Here is an 18,740-nt window from a genome sequence, read left to right on the forward strand (position 1 = left end):
GAAATCGGAGAAAGCATGAATGGCATTTGAAGATTTATGATTTATTTTAATATACAAATAATCACTGTTTGTCATGGAACATTTGAACGTCAGTAGACAATTTACTGATTTTGAAATTGGTTGCTAAATTTGTATTTGATGCAGAATAAAACATGTCAAAAGAAAACAAAAGAAAAAAACTCGAGGCATTTACTTTAATCTTAAATATTTCAACGCAAATCATATGACAATGTAGAAAATAATCAAGTAAAATAACTCCGGTAAAGTAACCCCTAATTTAAAAACGTATTGTTCACAAAGCAGTCCCAATAATGTTTGAAACAAAAAAAGGCACATTTTGGAATAAATGTTTCAAAAAATGAGTATAAATATAAATCAGCCCACACAAATACTCATATTATAGAGCAAAAAAAACAACAACATTGCAAAGGGTCATTTTCAGCAAGGAAACCCAACCCAATGCATATACAGTGAGCTTCAACAGTATTGGGACAGTAAGCAAGGTTTCCATCCAATTGACGACAGATGAGAATATTCTAAAATCCACATAAAAACAAATAAGCGCCTTTTCCCTCCAGATGTGTTTATCAAATTGACTTGTTACAGATAAATGGCTGTGCGTGATGACGTAGTGCACATAAAATACATGTTGCGTTAAATTGCCACGTACCAAATAAAAAAAATACGTTAAATGTGTTACCGTCGCATTTTCAACTCTACTGGTGGTTCTTACCAAAACAATGCGAGTGTACCCAGTATTGGCACGTGCTTCACGGTGTTGGCTACAAAGCACTATAGCACACATGTTGAGAGTACTATTATTAACAAAATAGATCATTTTGTATTTGTCAAACAACAGTAGCTAATAGATTATGTCACCAGAATAAGACCCTCGATATTTATTGGAAAGGCGCATCAAGCTCATCGCCTTGCATTTGTCACCCAGTGAAGTCCATATTGTATTCATCTGTAGCTTATTAAACTGCATGCTTTACCGTAGTCTTAGTGGGAGGACCACACAACGTAGTCGCGTGACTCCCAATATTTGCGCATAAAAGGGTTTCCACCGACTTTTCTCGTATAAATAATTTTACCGGTACAAAAATATCCTACCATGTCTAGGGTATTTTGTTTGGTCGACATTTGTTAAGTTTACCTAAACATGCTGTTTCCATCAGGCCTGTCATTACATGTTTTATCCGATATGTACTCTACTTGCATAAAAAGGTTGGATGGAAACCTGGTTAGTGACACGTTTTGATACAATGACTGTGAGGTTAAAGTGTAGACTGTCATTTTTAATTTTCAGGGTATTTTTCATCCATATCTGGTGAACCATTTAGAAATTACAGCACTTACATTTTTATTTTATTTTTAAACTTAGTCCCCCCCATTTTAGGAGACCAAAAGTATTAGCACAAATTCACTTATGCCTATTAAAGTAGTCAAAGGTTTAGTATTTGGTCTCATATTCCAAGCATGCAATGATCAAATCAAATTTTATTGGTCACATACACATGGTTAGCAGATGTTATTGCAAGTGTAGCAAATTGCTTGTGCAATGATTACATCAAGCTTGTGACTCTACAAACCTGTTGAATGCATTTTCTGTTTGGTTGTGTTTCAGATTATTTTGTGCCCAATAGAAATGAATGGTAAATTTTGTATTGTTTGAATTTGGAGACACTCATTGTAAATAAGAATAGAATGTTTGTAAACACTTCCACATGAATGTGGATGCTACCATGACAATGGATAGTCCTGAATGAATCTTGAAAAACAATGAGTGAGACAGAAGCACAAATATCATACCCAAGACATGCTAACCTCACCATTACAATAAACAGGGGAGGTTATCATTTGTAGAAGTGTTTATGAACAATTTCTAAAATGGTTCACCTGATATGGATGAAAATACCCTAATTAAAATCTGACAGTCCACACAAACCTGTCATTGAATCACTTCAAATCCAAAATGGTGTACAGAGCCCCCCCCCCCCAAAAAAGTGCTGTAATTTCTAAACACTTCACCTGATATGGATGAAAATACTGCCAAATTAAAGCCAACAGTCTGCACTTTAACCTCAATCATTGTATGAGTTCAAATCCAAAGTGCTGGAGAACAGAGACAAAACAACAAAAATGTCAATGTCCTAATACTTGAATAGCTCACTGTATCCAGTGGCAGACATACCATTTTATAAGGTGTTTCTTTCTGCTTTTGGAAAATGCATACTGCATTTATAATAATATAAATCAATACAAAATTGTGAAATTACATAAATATAAAGCTCCGCCTCTAAAAAGAGTGCTCAATGAAGACCCTGGATTCTGACCCTGGAAAAGAAAGCAATCATAACTCATATGCTAAAGTCAGGTAGCCTAGTGGTTAGAGCGTTGGACTAGTAACTGAAAGGTTGGAAGATCGAATCCCCGAGCTGACAAGGTAAAAATCTGTCGTTCTGCCCCTGAATAAGGCAGTTCCTAGACAGTCATTGAAAATAAGAATTTGTTCTTAACTGACTTGCCTTGTTAAATAAAAAGGTAAAGGGAAAAAAAGTAACACCTAAAAAAAAGTGTGTACCTGTAAACGCTATCTGTGAAACCTGTATATCTGTAAAACCTCTGACTTGAATTACTTCAAAAAAAGCTAGACCATTAATAAAGGAACTGCTTTGGCCAAAACCCCTATCTTGCATGACACAGACATTTGAAATCCTCCAACCCCTGTAGAGAGCCCTTTACGTTCACATGCCCCAAGCTCAGGAGTTGGGTCGTGGCAGCTCGCACTCTTTTTCAAAATTGCAGCCGTGCAGCAGCTCTCTGTAGGTTTCTCTGACCGTATCGTAGAGTGGAGCCTGGTGCATTATGTCAGGGAAGTTCTGAGGTGTCTCGTTGAGGAGGAACTGTAGCCGGAGTCCTTCGCTGCAGTCATATAGCACAAAGAGCAGGTTGGCTGCATAAGGCACAATGCGGCTGGTACGGAAGGTGCGGCCATTTTGCACGTCAAAGTTGTCAGCAGTCAGGGCCGTCTCATCTCTGAAGAAGCCCATGAGGGCCAACAGGGGCAGGAGGGTCTCGGCATGACCCACCTGGATGGTCACAGCCTCAGATACATGGCCAAACCTGAACGAAACAATTGACAATCCACAGTTCAAAAATCATGGTGATAACCAGCCACACGGGCTCCCAAGTAGCGCAGGGGTCTAAGGCACTGCGTCTCAGTGCAAGAGGTGACACTACAGTCCCTGGTTTGAATCCAGGCTGAATCACATCCGGCCTCGATTGGCGCACAATTTGCCCAGCGTTGTCCGGGTTTGGCCGTCATTGTAAATAAGAATTTGTTCTTAACTGACTTGCCTAGTTAAATAAAAAATGACTAAGGGAAGTGATGGGAAATGCATCAGAGGGAGAAACAATCTATTCAATGACATTCCCCATTGAAAACAGGTGTAACAGAATCCATGGAGAGGAAGTGTTGTATATACTCTCAGGGTCCAAATAGTTTGTCAATAACAAGCAAGGGGACTGTCTTCAGAAAGTATTCACACCTCTAGTTTTTCCACATTGTGTTAGACTGAATTTACAATGGATTAAATTGAGATTGTGTCACTGACCTACACACAATACCCCATAATGTAAAAGTGGAATTCCAACACAATGTCACGGAGTACCACTTCATATTTTAAAGCATGGTGGTGGCTGCATCATGTAATGCGTATTCTTGTCATCGGCAAGAATGACAACACCAGTTTTTTTGGAATAAAAAGAAATGGAATAGAGCTAAGCACAGACAAAATCCTAGAGAAATCCTGGTTCAGTCTGCTTTCCAACAGAAACGGGAAAACAAATTAAACTTTCAGCAGAACAATAACCTAAAACAAGGCCAAATATACAGTTGTGGCCAAAAGTTGAGAGAATGACACAAATATGAATTTTCACAAAGTCTGCTACCTCAGTTTGTATGATGGCAATTTGCATCTACTCCAGAATGTTATGAAGAGTGATCAGATGAATTGCAATTAATTGCAAAGTCTCTATTTGCCATGCAAATGAACTGAATCCCCAAAAAACATTTACACTGCATTTCAGCCCTGCCACAAAAGGACCAGCTGACATGTCAGTGATTCTCTCGTTAACACAGGTGTGAGTGTTGACGACGACAAGGCTGGAGATTGTCATGCTGATTGAGTTCGAATAACAGACTGGAAGCTTCAAAAGGAGGGTGGTGCTTGGAATCATTGTTCTTCCTCTGTCAACCATGGTTACCTGCAAGGAAACACGTGCCGTCATCATTGCTTTGCACAAAAAGGGCTTCACAGGCAAGGATATTGCTGCCAGTAAGATTGCACCTAAAACAACCATTTATCGGATCATCAATAACTTCAAGGAGAGCGGATCAATAGTTGTGAAGAAGGTTTCACGGCGCCCAAGAAAGTCCAGCAAGTTCCAGGATCGTCTCCTAAAGTTGATTCAGCTGCGGGATCGGGGCACCACTAATACAGAGCTTGCTCAGGAATGGCAGCAGTGAGGCAAAGACTTTTGGAGGATGCTTGGTGTCAAGAAGGGCAGCAAAGAAGCCACTTCTCTCCAGGAGAAACATCAGGGACAGACTGATATTCTGCAAAAGGTACAGGGATTGGACTGCTGAGGACTGGGGTAAAGTCATGTTCTCTGATGAATCCCCTTTCTGATTGTTTGGGGCATCCGGAAAAAAGATTGTCCGGAGAAGACAAGGTGAGCGCTACCATCAGTCCTGTGTCATGCCAACCTTAAAGCATCCTGAGACCATTCATGTGTAGGGTTGCTTCTCAGCCAAGAGAGTGGGCTCACTCACAATTTTGCCTAAGAACACAGCCATGAATAAAGAATGGTACCAACACATCCTCCGAGAGCAACTTCTCCCAACCATCCAGGAACAGTTTGGTGACGAACAATGCCTTTTCCAGCATGATGGAGCACCTTGCCATAAGGCAAAAGTGATAACTAAGTGGCTCAGGGAACAAAACATCAACATTTTGGGTCCATGGCCAGGAAACTCCCCAGACCTTAATCCCATTGTGAACTTGTGGTCAATCCCCAAGAGGCGGGTGGACAAACAAAAACCCACAAATTCTGACAAACACCAAGCACTGATTATGCAAGAATGGGCTTCCAACAGTCAGGATGTGGCCCAGAAGTTAATTGACAGCATGCCAGGGCAGATTGCAGAGGTCTTGAAAAAGGGTCAACACTGCAAATATTGACTCTGCATCAACTTCATGTAATTGTCAATAAAAGCCTTTGACACTTGTGAAATGCTTGTAATTATACTTCAGTATTCCATAGCAACATCTAACAAAAATATCTGAAGACACTGAAGCAGCAAACTTTGTGAAAATTAATGTTTGTGTCATTCTCAAAATTTTGGCCACAACTGTACACTGGAGTTGCTTACCAAGACAACATTGAATGTTCCTGTGTGGCCAAGTTACAGTTTTGACTTAAAATTGTCTTTTAAAATCTATGGCAAGACTGTCTTGCAATGATCAACAACCAACTTGAGAGCTTGAAGAATTTTATAATGTGCACATTTTGTACAATCCAGGTGAGCAAAGCTCTTAGACTTATCCAGAAATACACACCACTGTAATCACTGGCAAAGGTGATTCTAACATGTATTGACTCAGGGGGTTGAATAGTTATGTAACCATGATATAGATATATACTTTTATTTTTTACAAACGTTAGAATTTTTCTTCCTCTTTGACAGAGTACTTTGTGTAGACCATTGACAATGAAATCCATTTGAATCGCAATTTGTAACAACAAAATGTGGAAAAAGTCAAGGGGTGTCAATACATTCTGAAGGCACTATAACAACTTGTGTCCAAGTTATATGATTATGGTGGACAATAAAATTAATGTGTACTGTGGTTTAACTTTACAACCAACTCACCTGATCTCACGAGCAGCCTGATCAAAACGATTGAACAGGTCATGAAAGAGATTGCAACTGGACTTGCGGTTGATATCATGACCATAGCCCCTCTTCCAGTACTGTTTCAGGTCATTTTTGTACTCCAGCACCTGAAAAGTTACAGGTGATTGCATTAATGAACATTTGATCTTTATGACAGAACTGGGTTCTTCATTGTTTGTGGCAGAGGCAATAGCTCTCCCATGATGTTGTGTACATACTTGGGCGTCAGTCTCATCAAACAGGTTGCACCAGGCGGAGTTCAAAGATTTGATGGCAAACTCATATGAGCACAGGAAGAATGCAGCCTCTACCAGATCTGGTGACAAGAAAAGGGAGGATTAGTGAACATAGGTAACTGGCACAATAGGATAGTAAGTTTCAGCCGTAACATGATTAACTCCCTCCACTACACAAAGAGGCAAAGATTTGGAACCAAACAACCTGGTGTGATGCGATTGTATGGCATTTGCAGCTGGTCAGCCATCTTCATCTGCACTCTTTTCATCTCTGCTGAGGCCTTGAAGAGGTGGACCTCTTCCAGGGCAGTTTGGTTGTTCTCTACGTCCTCAACAAATTTCTGACACTGATCAAAGAATCTCATCAACCCATCGTTGATTTTGTGGCTGGGTCCAACTTCTGCAACAAGACAAAAAGAGAATACATTAAGTCCAAACATTGTACATTGTCTCAGATCTCACCCCCAACAAATCCCTCTCAGCTGTAACAATAGTAATCAGTGTGAGAGTGAGTGATCGGTTCAGGCATTAACATTCAAGGAATACCAAAACTAGCTAGCTTTGCTGTACAAACAAACTCCCCTGTCACGTTCCAAAGGTTGAGTAGGCCCTCTTGAAATGCTACAATGCTGTCCACGCATCTGTGTTTAGAGCTAGTGATGAAACGGATACGGTGGGCTCTAAGGTTTTCCTCGGATATCAGAGATGGAAACAATGTTGCCAACCTGACAGCCAGATGCCTATGGTCATCTCGCCCCTTCTCCACAAGCTTGCCATCCATGTCGTCGGTGTACCACATTTCCCACTTGGTTTTGATTTCCTTCAGCCATTTATCAGTATTCATTGCCTCGTTTAGAACAAGGTCGTAAAGCCGTTGCATCATTTTTATATTTTTGGTCGACGGATATCGTGTACCATGCCGAATAATGGCGGTCACATGAATAGCCGTGCTATTGGTACATCCTGGTTTTAAAATGGATTTGTTTTTGTTTACCGAGAGAATGTCATTAATGAGATAACGGTTAACCTCCTCATATCTGCCTTTCGTTCCAAAATGATTTGCAATCGCAGGTATGTTTGAATTGACGCTAGCATTTGCAACTGAGCAGTATGAAAACCTGGTCAAAGCAAGACTAAATGTAATGAACAACAAACTTTGTTTAGATAACGCAGTTGTCATTTCGTCAAATTAGTTGAGGTAGGAACAATTGATTATTTAACTACTAAACTAAGTTAGCTAGCTAGCTTCCTGCTTTGTTGTTGTTTCGCTGCAAACTTTGAACACAAAAAACGGAGCTCCACCAGCAGGCCAACCGTAATATATCGCTGCGTTTTCGTGTGCTACGAGGCCCACACTAAAACCACAATGTTGAACCAGATGTATACATCTGATGCATCCGCTTGGCGTTTGTACCCACCACCAAATATGGTGATGAGAGGAAGCCCAGTGGCCGGAATTGGGAGAAGACTCGTGCTTGGCTCTGCCTACCTCCTTGCATGTCCTGCCCACGATGATTCATCTTGTCCCATTGGAAACAACAGGTCTCTGTTGAGTTATAAAAAAAATATTTGCTAAAACCCTGGATCAATGACCTTTTTAGAAATTGGACAGAAATCAAAATTATTAAACAACAGTTGTTCAGGGATGTAGGAAATAAAAACAATATTCAAAAAACAGCCCTGTGGTTTCAACATCATTCTTTAAGAGTTTATGGCGTACAACTCAACCATATAGACCCTTTTCCAGTACATGACACACTGCCGTTATGCACACGACTCTTGGCTGCAGTAAGAAAGCCATCGCCATCTGCGTCCATTCAACATAAATATAGTCTGTTTTTAGTACTTCTAAACAAAATACTGTTTTTTTTGTGGTTCTCATATACTTACAAGTATGTTTGGATTCTTGTTTGGACAGTCGCTAAGATTATATTTGGTTGTGATCTTTGCATAATAACTATTTTGGATGCAGCGGTTGTTAGCTAGAATGCTTACGCTCGTTGATATAGGCTGTAGCAAAAGCTAGCCAAAGAGCCATTTTACTGGTTGGGGTATGCAGTCGATTTGCGATGACGAACATTATATTGAGTAAGACATTCATACGAGCCTTAAAATACAATTATAATCCAAAAGTATTGTGAAATGCAATCACAAACAACATGCAATTATAGGCTTTTTTTGTTGGCGTTCTATAAGAACTCCCACTTGTTCTGCCACCAACTTGCGTGCATCGCCCTGGTTTGGAAATGTTTGTAAACACAGAAAGGGGTCTATACCTTAGTGGATTGAATGTCATTGAGGTGATTACCCCCAGTCTTCAAATAATGTAGACAATGTAATATACATTTACATAGAAAAACCCTAAATATCCCTGGTCTGTCAGGAACGTAGAATAAAAATATATTTACTCTTACTCAGCCAGTTGGTCCCTCAGCTGGTTGAAATTTGAGAGAAAATATACACAGGAAATTATTATTAAACCAACTTCAAAACACAGGTCTACACACAGGCTGCTTTTAGACAGCCAGCCCAATTCTGATCTCTTTGTTTTTCATTAATTGGCCTTTTGACCAATCAGATCAGCCCCCAGAAAAGATGTTAAACCATGTTATTGGTCAAAATACCAATTTGTAGAAAAAAGATCAGAATTGTGCAGCCTGTCTAAACACAGCCTATGTGTGTGGCAATCAATATGTGTTTTGCTCTTGCACATGAGCCATTCATAGTATACGATGTCTTGAAGGTTTTTACATGATTTTGCGCATGTGCCAGGTGAGAAATTTCAACTTCAGTACTGGCGCTCTTAAAGGTCGGGTAAGCAATACTTTCCTGTGGATATTTTCTCTCAACTTTCGACCAGCTGAAGGACCAAAACTACAGACAATCGGCAGAGTAAGTTAAAATATAATTGTATTAAACATTCCGGCTTGTAAATGACCATTTCCAGAATCAAACACTGTCATGTTCCAAACGGTGTATTTAGAAATTCACCATCTGTTCCACAGGCAAGATTACCCGCTATGGCCCCCAATTTAAATTCAGCAGTGGGCAGATTTTTCCTTGGGTGAATGTTCGGGGTTCGGAACATAGTTATACATCATTCGTACACTGCAAATTGACCGCAAGAATATCAAACGGATATAGTTTGGCAAAAACAGAATCATTTCAAACCTTGATTACAATGGGATACGCTCACATATGCCTCTCTATTTATGCGTGGGAATACTTGAGAAAATATTTCCTAACTTAATATCACTTTGAACTGATTACCTGGTGATTTTTACAGTCGTTTATGTCCAACAACGAACATTTATTTAAAATGTATTTGTATTTTTTTTTTGCTCCCCGCCATATGGTTTCTATCAGGAAAATACCGCTTCTCTCCACCAGAGGGCCATACAATATAAAAAGAGCACTGAGCATGGGGCACATATTTTCTCTCATGCACCGAGATTTGCACATTTCCAGGATTTTACACTTACGTCGCTGTTCGTGATTAGTAGCTCAGTAAAAACGAGAACTGGGCTGTGCATTAGTGAAACTGCTGTAGGAATATAGGGTGCCTTTACATTTTCTCCATTTATCGGAGGCAAGGACTCTTCTATCGTACGCCACACAATCTTTTTCTGGGTCTATTTGACAGGTTTCGTGTCTCGGGGAGCTTCTGACTGCACACCTGATGCATTTCAGGTCAAGGTGAGGATGAAATGAGATGCCAAACAGCTTTCATGCATAAACTTTTGCTGGATCTCTAGTTTGAGAGTAGGCGCTGCGAGTGCATGAAGGTAGGGGATTTGACTCGATTAATCTGTCTTCACTCGGCGCGCCCGTGGCAGTGATTTTTCGATCTTTTTGCCAACTACATAGCTAATTCTGCCAATGACATTAATATTCAGTCAGTGCAATCAACGTGACTGTAAATACAGTTGTTTGGTCTAGTGGCTGATGGCGAAGAGGCATTTTCCGTTAGCATTATGCCAGGAGTCTGTGGCTATCCATGGCTCGTTAGAAATCACCAAGGTGTATTTAGTGGAGGACACCTTTCATCAACCACTCCTTACCTTCGTTTCCCAGGCAACAGAAATGGGTGCAGCCGGAGCCATCTCCAGAGAGAAGTGACACTAGTGCAGTGAAATATAGGATTATGGCAGGAATCTTGCACATCTTTTATTGTTTATAAAGAATGAATCCTGCAATGTTAAACATATCACATGATATAGATTTTCTTTACACGATAAAGGTGTATAGCACGGTACCCCAACTGGTGGGGGGTATTATTTGGCCCCCACGTTTTCATCCACAAAAAAAAAACTTGTTTTGAATTTTTGTTGGACATAAGACTAAAAACACCAGGAAGTCAGCTCCAAGTTATTTTACATTTTGGCAATCTGTTCCCAAGTATTCCCACTGCATAAGAGACACGTGATTGTATACAAATGTAAGCAAGGCTTGAAATTATATTTTTGTCCAATATTATATCAGTTTGGCTTCTTGTGGTCAATTTCCAGTCTACAAGTTATTCTGCTCAAGAGAAAAATCGTCCTGTTGCTGAATCTAGTTGATCATCATAAGTGTATAGATATAAAATACTTTCATTGTCTTTTTAAAATGTTTTTGTTCAAAAACATGAAAGACACAGATAAATGTTCCTCAGGCAGGCAATAAACTATTCCAAATTGTAGCCTAAGTGGATGTTTAGCAGCATACTTGGGCTTTAAAACAGGGGGAGGTATTAATTTCCAAGGCAACTTTTGCCTCCTTTAGCCATCCAGAATGAGATACCATAGCCCCTTGTGTGGTCTCCTTGCGGTTTGTTTAAACATGGTCAGTGAGAGATTTGGCTTTTGTGTGTGGAAAAAGTGAGACACTCAAGGCCTGTGAGGAATAAACTGTCCTTGGAGGAATAGATCCATTGTATGATTTGTATGGGTCTGCAGCTGTGCCAAGATTTAAATAAATGTTTTTCAAATTTTATAACTCAACCAGGGCACAGAGGACAGGTGACTTGGAGCATGTTTTGTCTACACGTGGTAAGCATTTACAATTGAGTCATTCAGCAGATGCTCTTAACCTTAATTGCTCCTGTAAGTTGCTCTGGATAAGTACCTTGCTCAAGGGTACATCTACAGATTTCTCACCTAGTCGGTTGGGGATTTGAACCAGCTACTTTTCGGTTACTGGCTCAACGCTCTTAACCACTTGGCTACCTGCCGCCCATGACAAGCAACTGAACACTCCGAACATTAGCCATGCCAGGAAACACTGCTTTCAATGATTCTACACATTGCTTACCTGCTTGCAGAGCACATACACGGGAAGCATGAGGTTTACAATGATAATGACCCTCTTGAAGAAGGCTAACATTGAATTACTATCCAAAATCAAGGTAGCCTCTTATACCATCACAGATCAGCAGAAAACCATTTCATATATGATGGGCCATTGCTATTTGGGACCCTTGAGACATCCTTATACTAACTTTAATTACAACCCTTACATTTAAAAACATTTATTCAGCAGGGTAGGGACGTCCCAGGGATCCATATAGCACGTACCTTACAGTGGCAAGAAAAAGTATGAACCCTTTTGGAATTACCTGGATTTCTGCATGAATTGGTCATAACATCTGATCTAATCTTCATCTAAGTCACAACAATAGGCAAACGCAGTGTGCTTAAGCTAATAAAACACAAATTATTGTATCTTTTTGTCTATTGAGTACAAAGTTTAAACAGTCAGAGTAGGTTGGGGAAAGTATGTGAACCCCTAGGCTAATGACTTCTCCAAAAGCTAATTGGCGTCAGGAGTCTGCTAACCTGGAGTCCAATCAATGACACGAGATAGATGTTGGTTAGAGCTGCCTTGCCCCATTAAAAAACACTCACAATTTGAGTTTGCCATTCACAAGAAGCATTGCCTGATGTGAACCATGCCTTGAACAAAATAGATCTCAGAAGACCTAAGATTAAGAATTGTTGACATGCATAAAGCTGGAAAGGGTTAAACGTATCTCTAAAAGTCAGTCCATGGTAAGACAAATTGTGTATAAATGGAGTAGTTTTAGCAGTGGCCGTCCTGCAAAGATAACTGCAAGAGCACCCCGCAGAGTGCTCAGGGAGGTTAAAATAATCCTAGAGTGTCAGCTAAAGACTTACAGAAATCTCTGGAAGATGTTAACATCTCTGTTGATGAGTCTACAATACGTAAAACACTAAACAAGAATGGTGCTCATGGGAGAACACCATGGAAGAAGCCACTGCTGTCCAAAAAAAAAAAAACATTGCTGCATGTCTGAAGTTCGTAAAAGAGCACCTGGATGTATTCTGTGGACAGATTAAAGTTGAATTGTGTGGAAGGAACACGCAACACTGGAGGGGAAAAAAAGGCCCAGTACACCAATCTCATCCCAACTGTAAAGTATGGTGGAGGGAGCATCATGGTTTGGGGCTGCCCTAGGGCCTGGACAGCTTGCTATCACTGACAGAAAAATGAATTCCCCAGTCTATCAAGACATTTTGCAGGAGAATGTAAGGCTCTCTACGAGTTTGAAGGTCAACAGAAGTTGGGTGACGCAACAGGACAACGACCCAAAACACAGAAGTAAATCAACAACGGAATGGCTTCAACAGAAGAAAATGCGCCTTCTGGAGTGGCCAAATCAGAGTCCTGACCTCAACCTGACTTGAGATGCTGTGGCATGACCTCGAGTGGTTCACACCAGACATCCCAAGAATATTGCTGAACTGGAACAGTTTTGTAAAGCGGAATGGTCCAAAATTCCTCCTGACCGTTGAGCTGGTCTGATCCTCCAACTACAGAAAATGTTTGCTTGATGTTATTGCTGCCAAAAGATGGTCAACTAGTTATTAAAGCCAAGGGTTCACATACTTTTTGCACCGTGAATGTTTACACAGTGTGTTCTATAAAGACATGAGTAGGTATAGTTGTTTGTTATTAGTTTTAAGCAGACTGTTTTTGTCTATTGTTGTGACTTTTGAAGAATATTGTTATGACCAATTCATGCAGAAATCCAGGTAATTCAAAGGGTTCACATACTTTTTCTTGCCACTGTACATGATGTGTCAATTCTATATCCTGTCATGTGATTCTTGTAAAAACACATGGTGACATTCAGGGGGTGGAATGTTTATGCATGCCCAGGATTTAGGCCTACTTGTTATGTGATGTAAACAGTGAGTGTCTGCCTATAGCCTAGAATCTAGATCATTTTAACATTGTATTTCAAAAGGCTGTAGGGTAAAACAATGAAGACAGATGGTGTTGGTTTTGCCAGTAAGACCAACCACTGTTGCCAAACAGATAATGATTAGCATATATTCTGTGAGCATTTAATTTCTTCTCAATCAAAACGTTGATCATGTAGCTAGTTAGGCCTAGATTTCCAGCGTGCATGAGTTTCCACCATCACATGGTTGCTGAGGATATGAATGAGCACTCAGGACAGAAGCTGCAACAATAACTAGCCTCTTAAGCTTTAATTAAATTAGAGATTCAGCCCTGCCGTCTTCTGTCTTCACATCCCTGATTATTTTCTCTCTCCTGTTAGGATTAATTAAACTTGGACAGGCCCCGGTGCCCCTGGGCTCTTGGATGCAGATTGACTTGCACCTTCAAAGTTTGAAATAGTATAGGCTTAACTAGTATAGCAGTTCATTCTGTGGCTTCATGTTGTCGGCCTTGAGCAGACTCTTTCTGAAGTTCCTGCCGGTCTTCTTGGGCTGCTGCTTCTGCACCATCTTAATTAACTTAAGGATCCAGCAGGGGAAAGGTTGTGATTGGATCTACAATGATGTCTAATTAGCTATTACCATATAAACATGTAGAACAGAGAACATGTATTCTATTCTACAAGGTCGGGTGCTATTTTGGACAATAGGGCTGTTGGCCTGCTCTTGTATTTCATCTGGATGGAATAATACCATGCCATGTATTATGAAATTTGGTTTCAATTTCCAGGATGGTCTCATAGACTAGACGTAACACAGTAAATGAAAACATCTGGGACACTCAAATTAATGTGTTACATTTGGTATGTTTACATAAGACGGAAGGTTAATTAAGGCAAAAACGTGAACGTCGAGCAACCCGAAGGTTGCTTGTTAGAATCTCATTACAGACCACTTTAGCATTTTGGCAAGTTAGAAACTTTTATACTAATTTTTAGGTACTTTGCAACTACTTAGCATGTTAGCTACCCCTAACATTAACCCCCAATGCCTAGCTAATGTTAGCCACCTAGCTAATGTTAGCCACAACAAATTGGAATTTGTAACCTATATGTATTGCAAATTTAACATATTGTATGATTTGCAATTTGTATGATATCATACAAATAGTAATCTGTAACCTATCATAAGAAATGGATGATGGACATCCACAAATTTAATACATACCAAACATAACACATCATACTAATTTGAGTGTCCCATATTTTCATTTACTATGTTACATCTACCCCTGAGTCTAGATTGCAGCATTTCATTGTGTTCTTAGGAAATGGTAATAGAATAGGCAAATTGAGAAAATGTCAAAGTGTCCTCTGATTTTTCCCTCTGGCCAGTTTCAAATTAAGTTGACATCATGTGGCAGAACAATGACACGATGCCAATATGATTGGTCTCACATAGGGCTGTCCCGACCTAAAGAAAACCGAGGTCGACCGAAAATCATCTGTTCTTTTATGAGTGTTCTCTCTCATATATATATATATATATATATATAACACACCCTATGTGTTTTAATGAAATCAACTACAGTGGGGCAAAACAGTATTTAGTCAGCCACCAATTGTGCAAGTTCTCCCACTTAAAAAGATGAGGCCTGTAATTTTCATCATAGGTACACTTCAACTATAACAGACAAAATTAGGGGAAAAAAATCCAGAAAATCCCATTGTAGGATTTTTAATGAATTTATTTGCAAATTATGGAAAACCTTTGTTATTGACCAAATACTTATTTATCTCAATACTTTGTTATATACCCTTTGTTGGCAATGCCAGAGGTCAAACGTTTTCTGTAAGTCTTCGCAAGGTTTTCACACACTGTTGCTGGTATTTTGGCCCATTCCTCCATGCAGATCTCCTCTAGAGCAGTGATGTTTTGGGGCTGTTGCTGGGCAACACGGACTTTCAACTCCCTCAAAATATTTTCTATGGGGTTGAGATCTGGAGACTGGCTAGGCCACTCCAGGACCTTGAAATGCTTCTTACGAAGCCACTCCTTCGTTGCCCGGGCGGTGTGTTTGGGATCATTGTCATACTGAAAGACCCAGCCACGTTTCATCTTCAATGCCCTTGCTGATGGTAGGCTTTGTTACTTTGGTCCCAGCTCTCTGCAGGTCATTCACTAGGTCCCCCTGTGGTTCTGGGATTTTTGCTCACCGTTCTTGTGATCATTTTGACCCCACGGGGTGAGATCTTGCGTGGAGCCCCAGATCGAGGGAGATTATCAGTGGTCTTGTATGTCTTCCATTTCCTAATAATTCCTCCCACAGTTGATTTCTTCAAACCAAGCTGCTTACCTATTGCAGTTTGTCTTCCCAGCCTGGTGCAGTTCTACAATTTTGTTTCTGGTGTCCTTTGACAGCTCTTTGGTCTTGGCCATAGTAGAGTTTGGAGTGTGACTGTTTGAGGTTGTGGACAGGTGTCTTTTATACTGATAACAAGTTCAAACAGGTGCCATTAATACAGGTAACGAGTGGAGGACAGAGGGGCCTCTTAAAGAAGAAGTTACAGGTCTGTGAGCCAGAAATCGCTCTTTGTAGGTGACCAAATACTTATTTTCCACCATAATTTGCAAATAAAATCCTACAATGTGATTTTTCTGGATTTTTTTTTTTCTAATTTTGTCTGTCATAGTTGAAGTGTACGTATGATGAAAATTACAGGCCTCGCATCTTTTTAAGTGGGAGAACTTGCACAATTGGTGGCTGACTAAATACTTTTTTGCCCCACTGTATAAGCATTGAGCTTGTATGATGCTTTAAGCTTACGGTTTGATGAAATAAGACCAAAGCCTTGAGGGCATCGGATCTAGATGACCAGAAAAAGAAGAAAAAACTTAACTTGACCCAACTATTTTCCTCGCTTTTTCAGATTCTGCCATTCCTCTCCTGAAGTTGCCGGTAAAAGGAGTCTGCAACCTTTCTCATGTTGAATGCCAATTTACATTATAATTGCTACTGATCCGTGTGCCAGTTATGGTTTTCATATGCACATTTTTGCGAAACAGTTTAATTTAATTTGGTTAATCAAAACGCTATCTATATAAAAATGATACAAACCTAAAGTAACTTCTATTGCCAATGCCAACTATATGTAAAAATAGCCAAAATAAAAACATTGCAGCCTGCAGGTATAAAATATCCTGATTTTGAAAATAAATCTTGATCCTGTTGAGGCAGAGGTAGTTGTCCTTGCACCACACGGTCTGGTCTCTGACCTCCGTATAGGCTGTCTCATCGTTGTCGGTGATCAGACGTACCACTGTTGTCATCAGCAAACTTAATGATTGTGTTGGAGTTGTGCCTGGCCATGCAGTCAAGAGTGAACATGGAGTACAGGAGGGGACTGAGGACGCACCCCTGAGGGGCCCTGTGTTGAGGATCAGCATGGCGGAGGTGTTCCTAGTGGTCGACCGATTTTTATTTATTTATTTTTATTTTTTATTTTTATTTTTTTTTCCAAGTTTTCATAACAATCGGCATTTTTGAACACCGATTATGGCCAATTACATTGCACTCTACAAGGAGACAGCGTGGCAGGCTGACTACCTTTTACGCGAGTGCAGCAAGGAGCCAAGGTAAGGTGCTAGCTAGCATTAAACTTATCTTATAAATCAATCTAAACAATCACTAGTTAACTACACATGGTTGATGATATTACTAGTTTATCTAGCTTGTCCTGTGTTGCATATAATCGATGAGGTGCGCATTCTTGAAAAAAAGAACAATCGTAGCGCCAATGTACCTAAACATCAATGCCTTTCTTAAAATAAATACACAAGTATATATTTTTTAAACCTGCATATTTAGTTAATATTGCCTGCTAACATGAATTTCTTTTAACTAGGGAAATTGTGTCACATCTTTTGCGTTCTGTGCAAGCAGAGTCAGGGTATATGCAGCAGTTTGGGCTGCCTGGCTTGTTGTGAGCTGTGTGAAGATCATAATTCATTTGCCAGAATTGTACATAATTATGACAACATTAAAGGTTGTGCAATGTAATAACAATATTTAGATTTAGGGATGCCACCCGTTAGATAAACTACGTAACGGTTCCGTATTTCACTGAAAGAATAAACCATTTTGTTTTCGAAATGATAGTTTCCAGATTTTAACATATTAATGACCTAAGGCTCGTATTTCTGTGTGTTATGTTATAATTAAGTATATGATTTGGTAGAGCAGTCTGACTGAGTGGTGGTAGGCAGCAGCAGGCTCGTAAGCATTCATTCAAAACAGCACTTTCCTGCATTTGCCAGCAGCTCTTCGCTGTGCTTCAAGCATTGCGCTGTTTATGACTTCAACTCCCGAGATTAGGCTGGCAATACTATAGTCAAAGGTATATGAAATACAAATGGTATAGAGAAATAGTCCTATAAATTCCAATAACTACAACCTAAAACTTATTAACTGGGAATATTGAAGACTCATGCTAAAAGGAACCACCAGCATTCATATGTTCTGAGCAAGGAACTTAAACATGAGCTTTTTTACATGGCACATATTTCACTTTTACTTTAATCTCCAAGACTTTGTTTTTGCATTATTTAAACCAAATTGAACATGTTTCATTATGAGACTAAATTGATTTTATTTATGTATTAAGTTAAAATAAGTGTTCATTCCGTATTGTTGTAATTGTCATTTTTATATATATTTATTAATCGTTATAGTCTTTTTTTTTTGGTCCTTCAATAATCTGTATCTGCGTTAATCATAATCAATCGACCTCTACTCTCCATTTATTGTATTAATGGGGACCAGGTTAAATCGAACTTTTGTCGGGACCCATGCACAGTGTACTTAACAGTTGTAATACACATCTGAGAATGCCTCAAAAATGGGGTCCCAGAGGCCACTCAAAGATTGGCATGGCCAAAACATGTGTACCACAGTCGCTGGACTCTCAAAGATGGCATCTCAAACACTTGGTCAACATTTTGGCAAAAATATACCCATCTGTCATTTGAGTAATGGAGAAGATGCAAAACCTTAAACTGAATAAGCCCATGCCTTATGCAAAATGATGTGTGGATTAGAAGTCGACCGATTATGATTTTAACGCTGATACCGATTATTGGAGGACAAAAATACAGAATAATCAGCCGATTTTAAAATAATAATTTAAATGTTTTATTTATGTACAGTGGGGAGAACAACTATTTGATAACCTGCAAAATGGGCAGTGTTTCCTACTTACAAAGCATGTAGTGGTCTGTGTTTCCTACTTACAAAGCATGTAGTGAGTGGTCTGTGTTTCCTACTTACAAAGCATGTAGTGGTCTGTAATCATAGGT

The 18,740-nt window shown here is 39.7% G+C and overlaps 2 protein-coding genes across 5 annotated transcripts in view; one reads left to right on the forward strand and one right to left on the reverse strand.

Moving 5' to 3' along the window:
• Positions 1 to 20: 20 nt before the first annotated feature.
• On the reverse strand, positions 21 to 7,743 carry LOC112223438 (multiple inositol polyphosphate phosphatase 1). Of its 2 annotated transcripts, none has more exons than XM_024386452.2 (5): positions 7,688 to 7,743; positions 6,404 to 6,598; positions 6,181 to 6,278; positions 5,939 to 6,069; positions 21 to 3,126 (listed from the first exon to the last, which is right to left on the reverse strand). In XM_024386452.2, the coding sequence occupies exons 1-5, from the start codon at positions 7,716 to 7,718 to the stop codon at positions 2,763 to 2,765; spliced, it is 819 nt and encodes a 272-aa protein (XP_024242220.1). In that variant the 5' UTR covers positions 7,719 to 7,743; the 3' UTR covers positions 21 to 2,762. The 2 variants fall into 2 exon arrangements, with proteins under 2 accessions (XP_024242220.1, XP_024242219.1); XM_024386451.2 differs by lacking the exon at positions 7,688 to 7,743 and adding an exon at positions 6,781 to 7,591.
• Positions 7,744 to 8,956: 1,213 nt separating this feature from the next.
• LOC112223437 (phosphatidylcholine:ceramide cholinephosphotransferase 1) overlaps positions 8,957 to 18,740 on the forward strand; it is a 40,956-nt gene continuing 31,172 nt past the window's right edge. Inside the window, exons 1-2 of one of the 3 annotated variants that reach the window (XM_024386449.2) lie at positions 8,963 to 9,090; positions 11,185 to 11,228. The gene's annotated coding sequence lies outside the window, so the exon portion shown is untranslated. Of the gene's footprint in view, positions 9,091 to 9,640; positions 9,895 to 11,184; positions 11,229 to 18,740 lie in introns of those variants that run through there. The other 2 variants (XM_024386448.2, XM_024386447.2) reach the window with 2 other exon arrangements.

This window comes from Oncorhynchus tshawytscha, linkage group LG24 (genome assembly GCF_018296145.1).
Source record: "Oncorhynchus tshawytscha isolate Ot180627B linkage group LG24, Otsh_v2.0, whole genome shotgun sequence".
In the NCBI taxonomy this organism is placed as follows: Eukaryota; Metazoa; Chordata; class Actinopteri; order Salmoniformes; family Salmonidae; genus Oncorhynchus; species Oncorhynchus tshawytscha.

What these genes read in the sequence shown, in the direction of transcription:
- LOC112223438 (XM_024386451.2), bottom strand. Translation starts at nt 7,378, where the DNA reads ATGACAACTGCGTTATCTAAACAAAGTTTGTTGTTCATTACATTTAGT. An exon ending in TTGATGAGACTGACGCCCAA is followed by an intron (nt 6,070 to 6,180) that starts GTATGTACACAA and finishes GTAACTTTTCAG; the next exon opens with GTGCTGGAGTACAAAAATGA. An exon ending in CAGGCTGCTCGTGAGATCAG is followed by an intron (nt 3,127 to 5,938) that starts GTGAGTTGGTTG and finishes TGTTTCGTTCAG; the next exon opens with GTTTGGCCATGTATCTGAGG.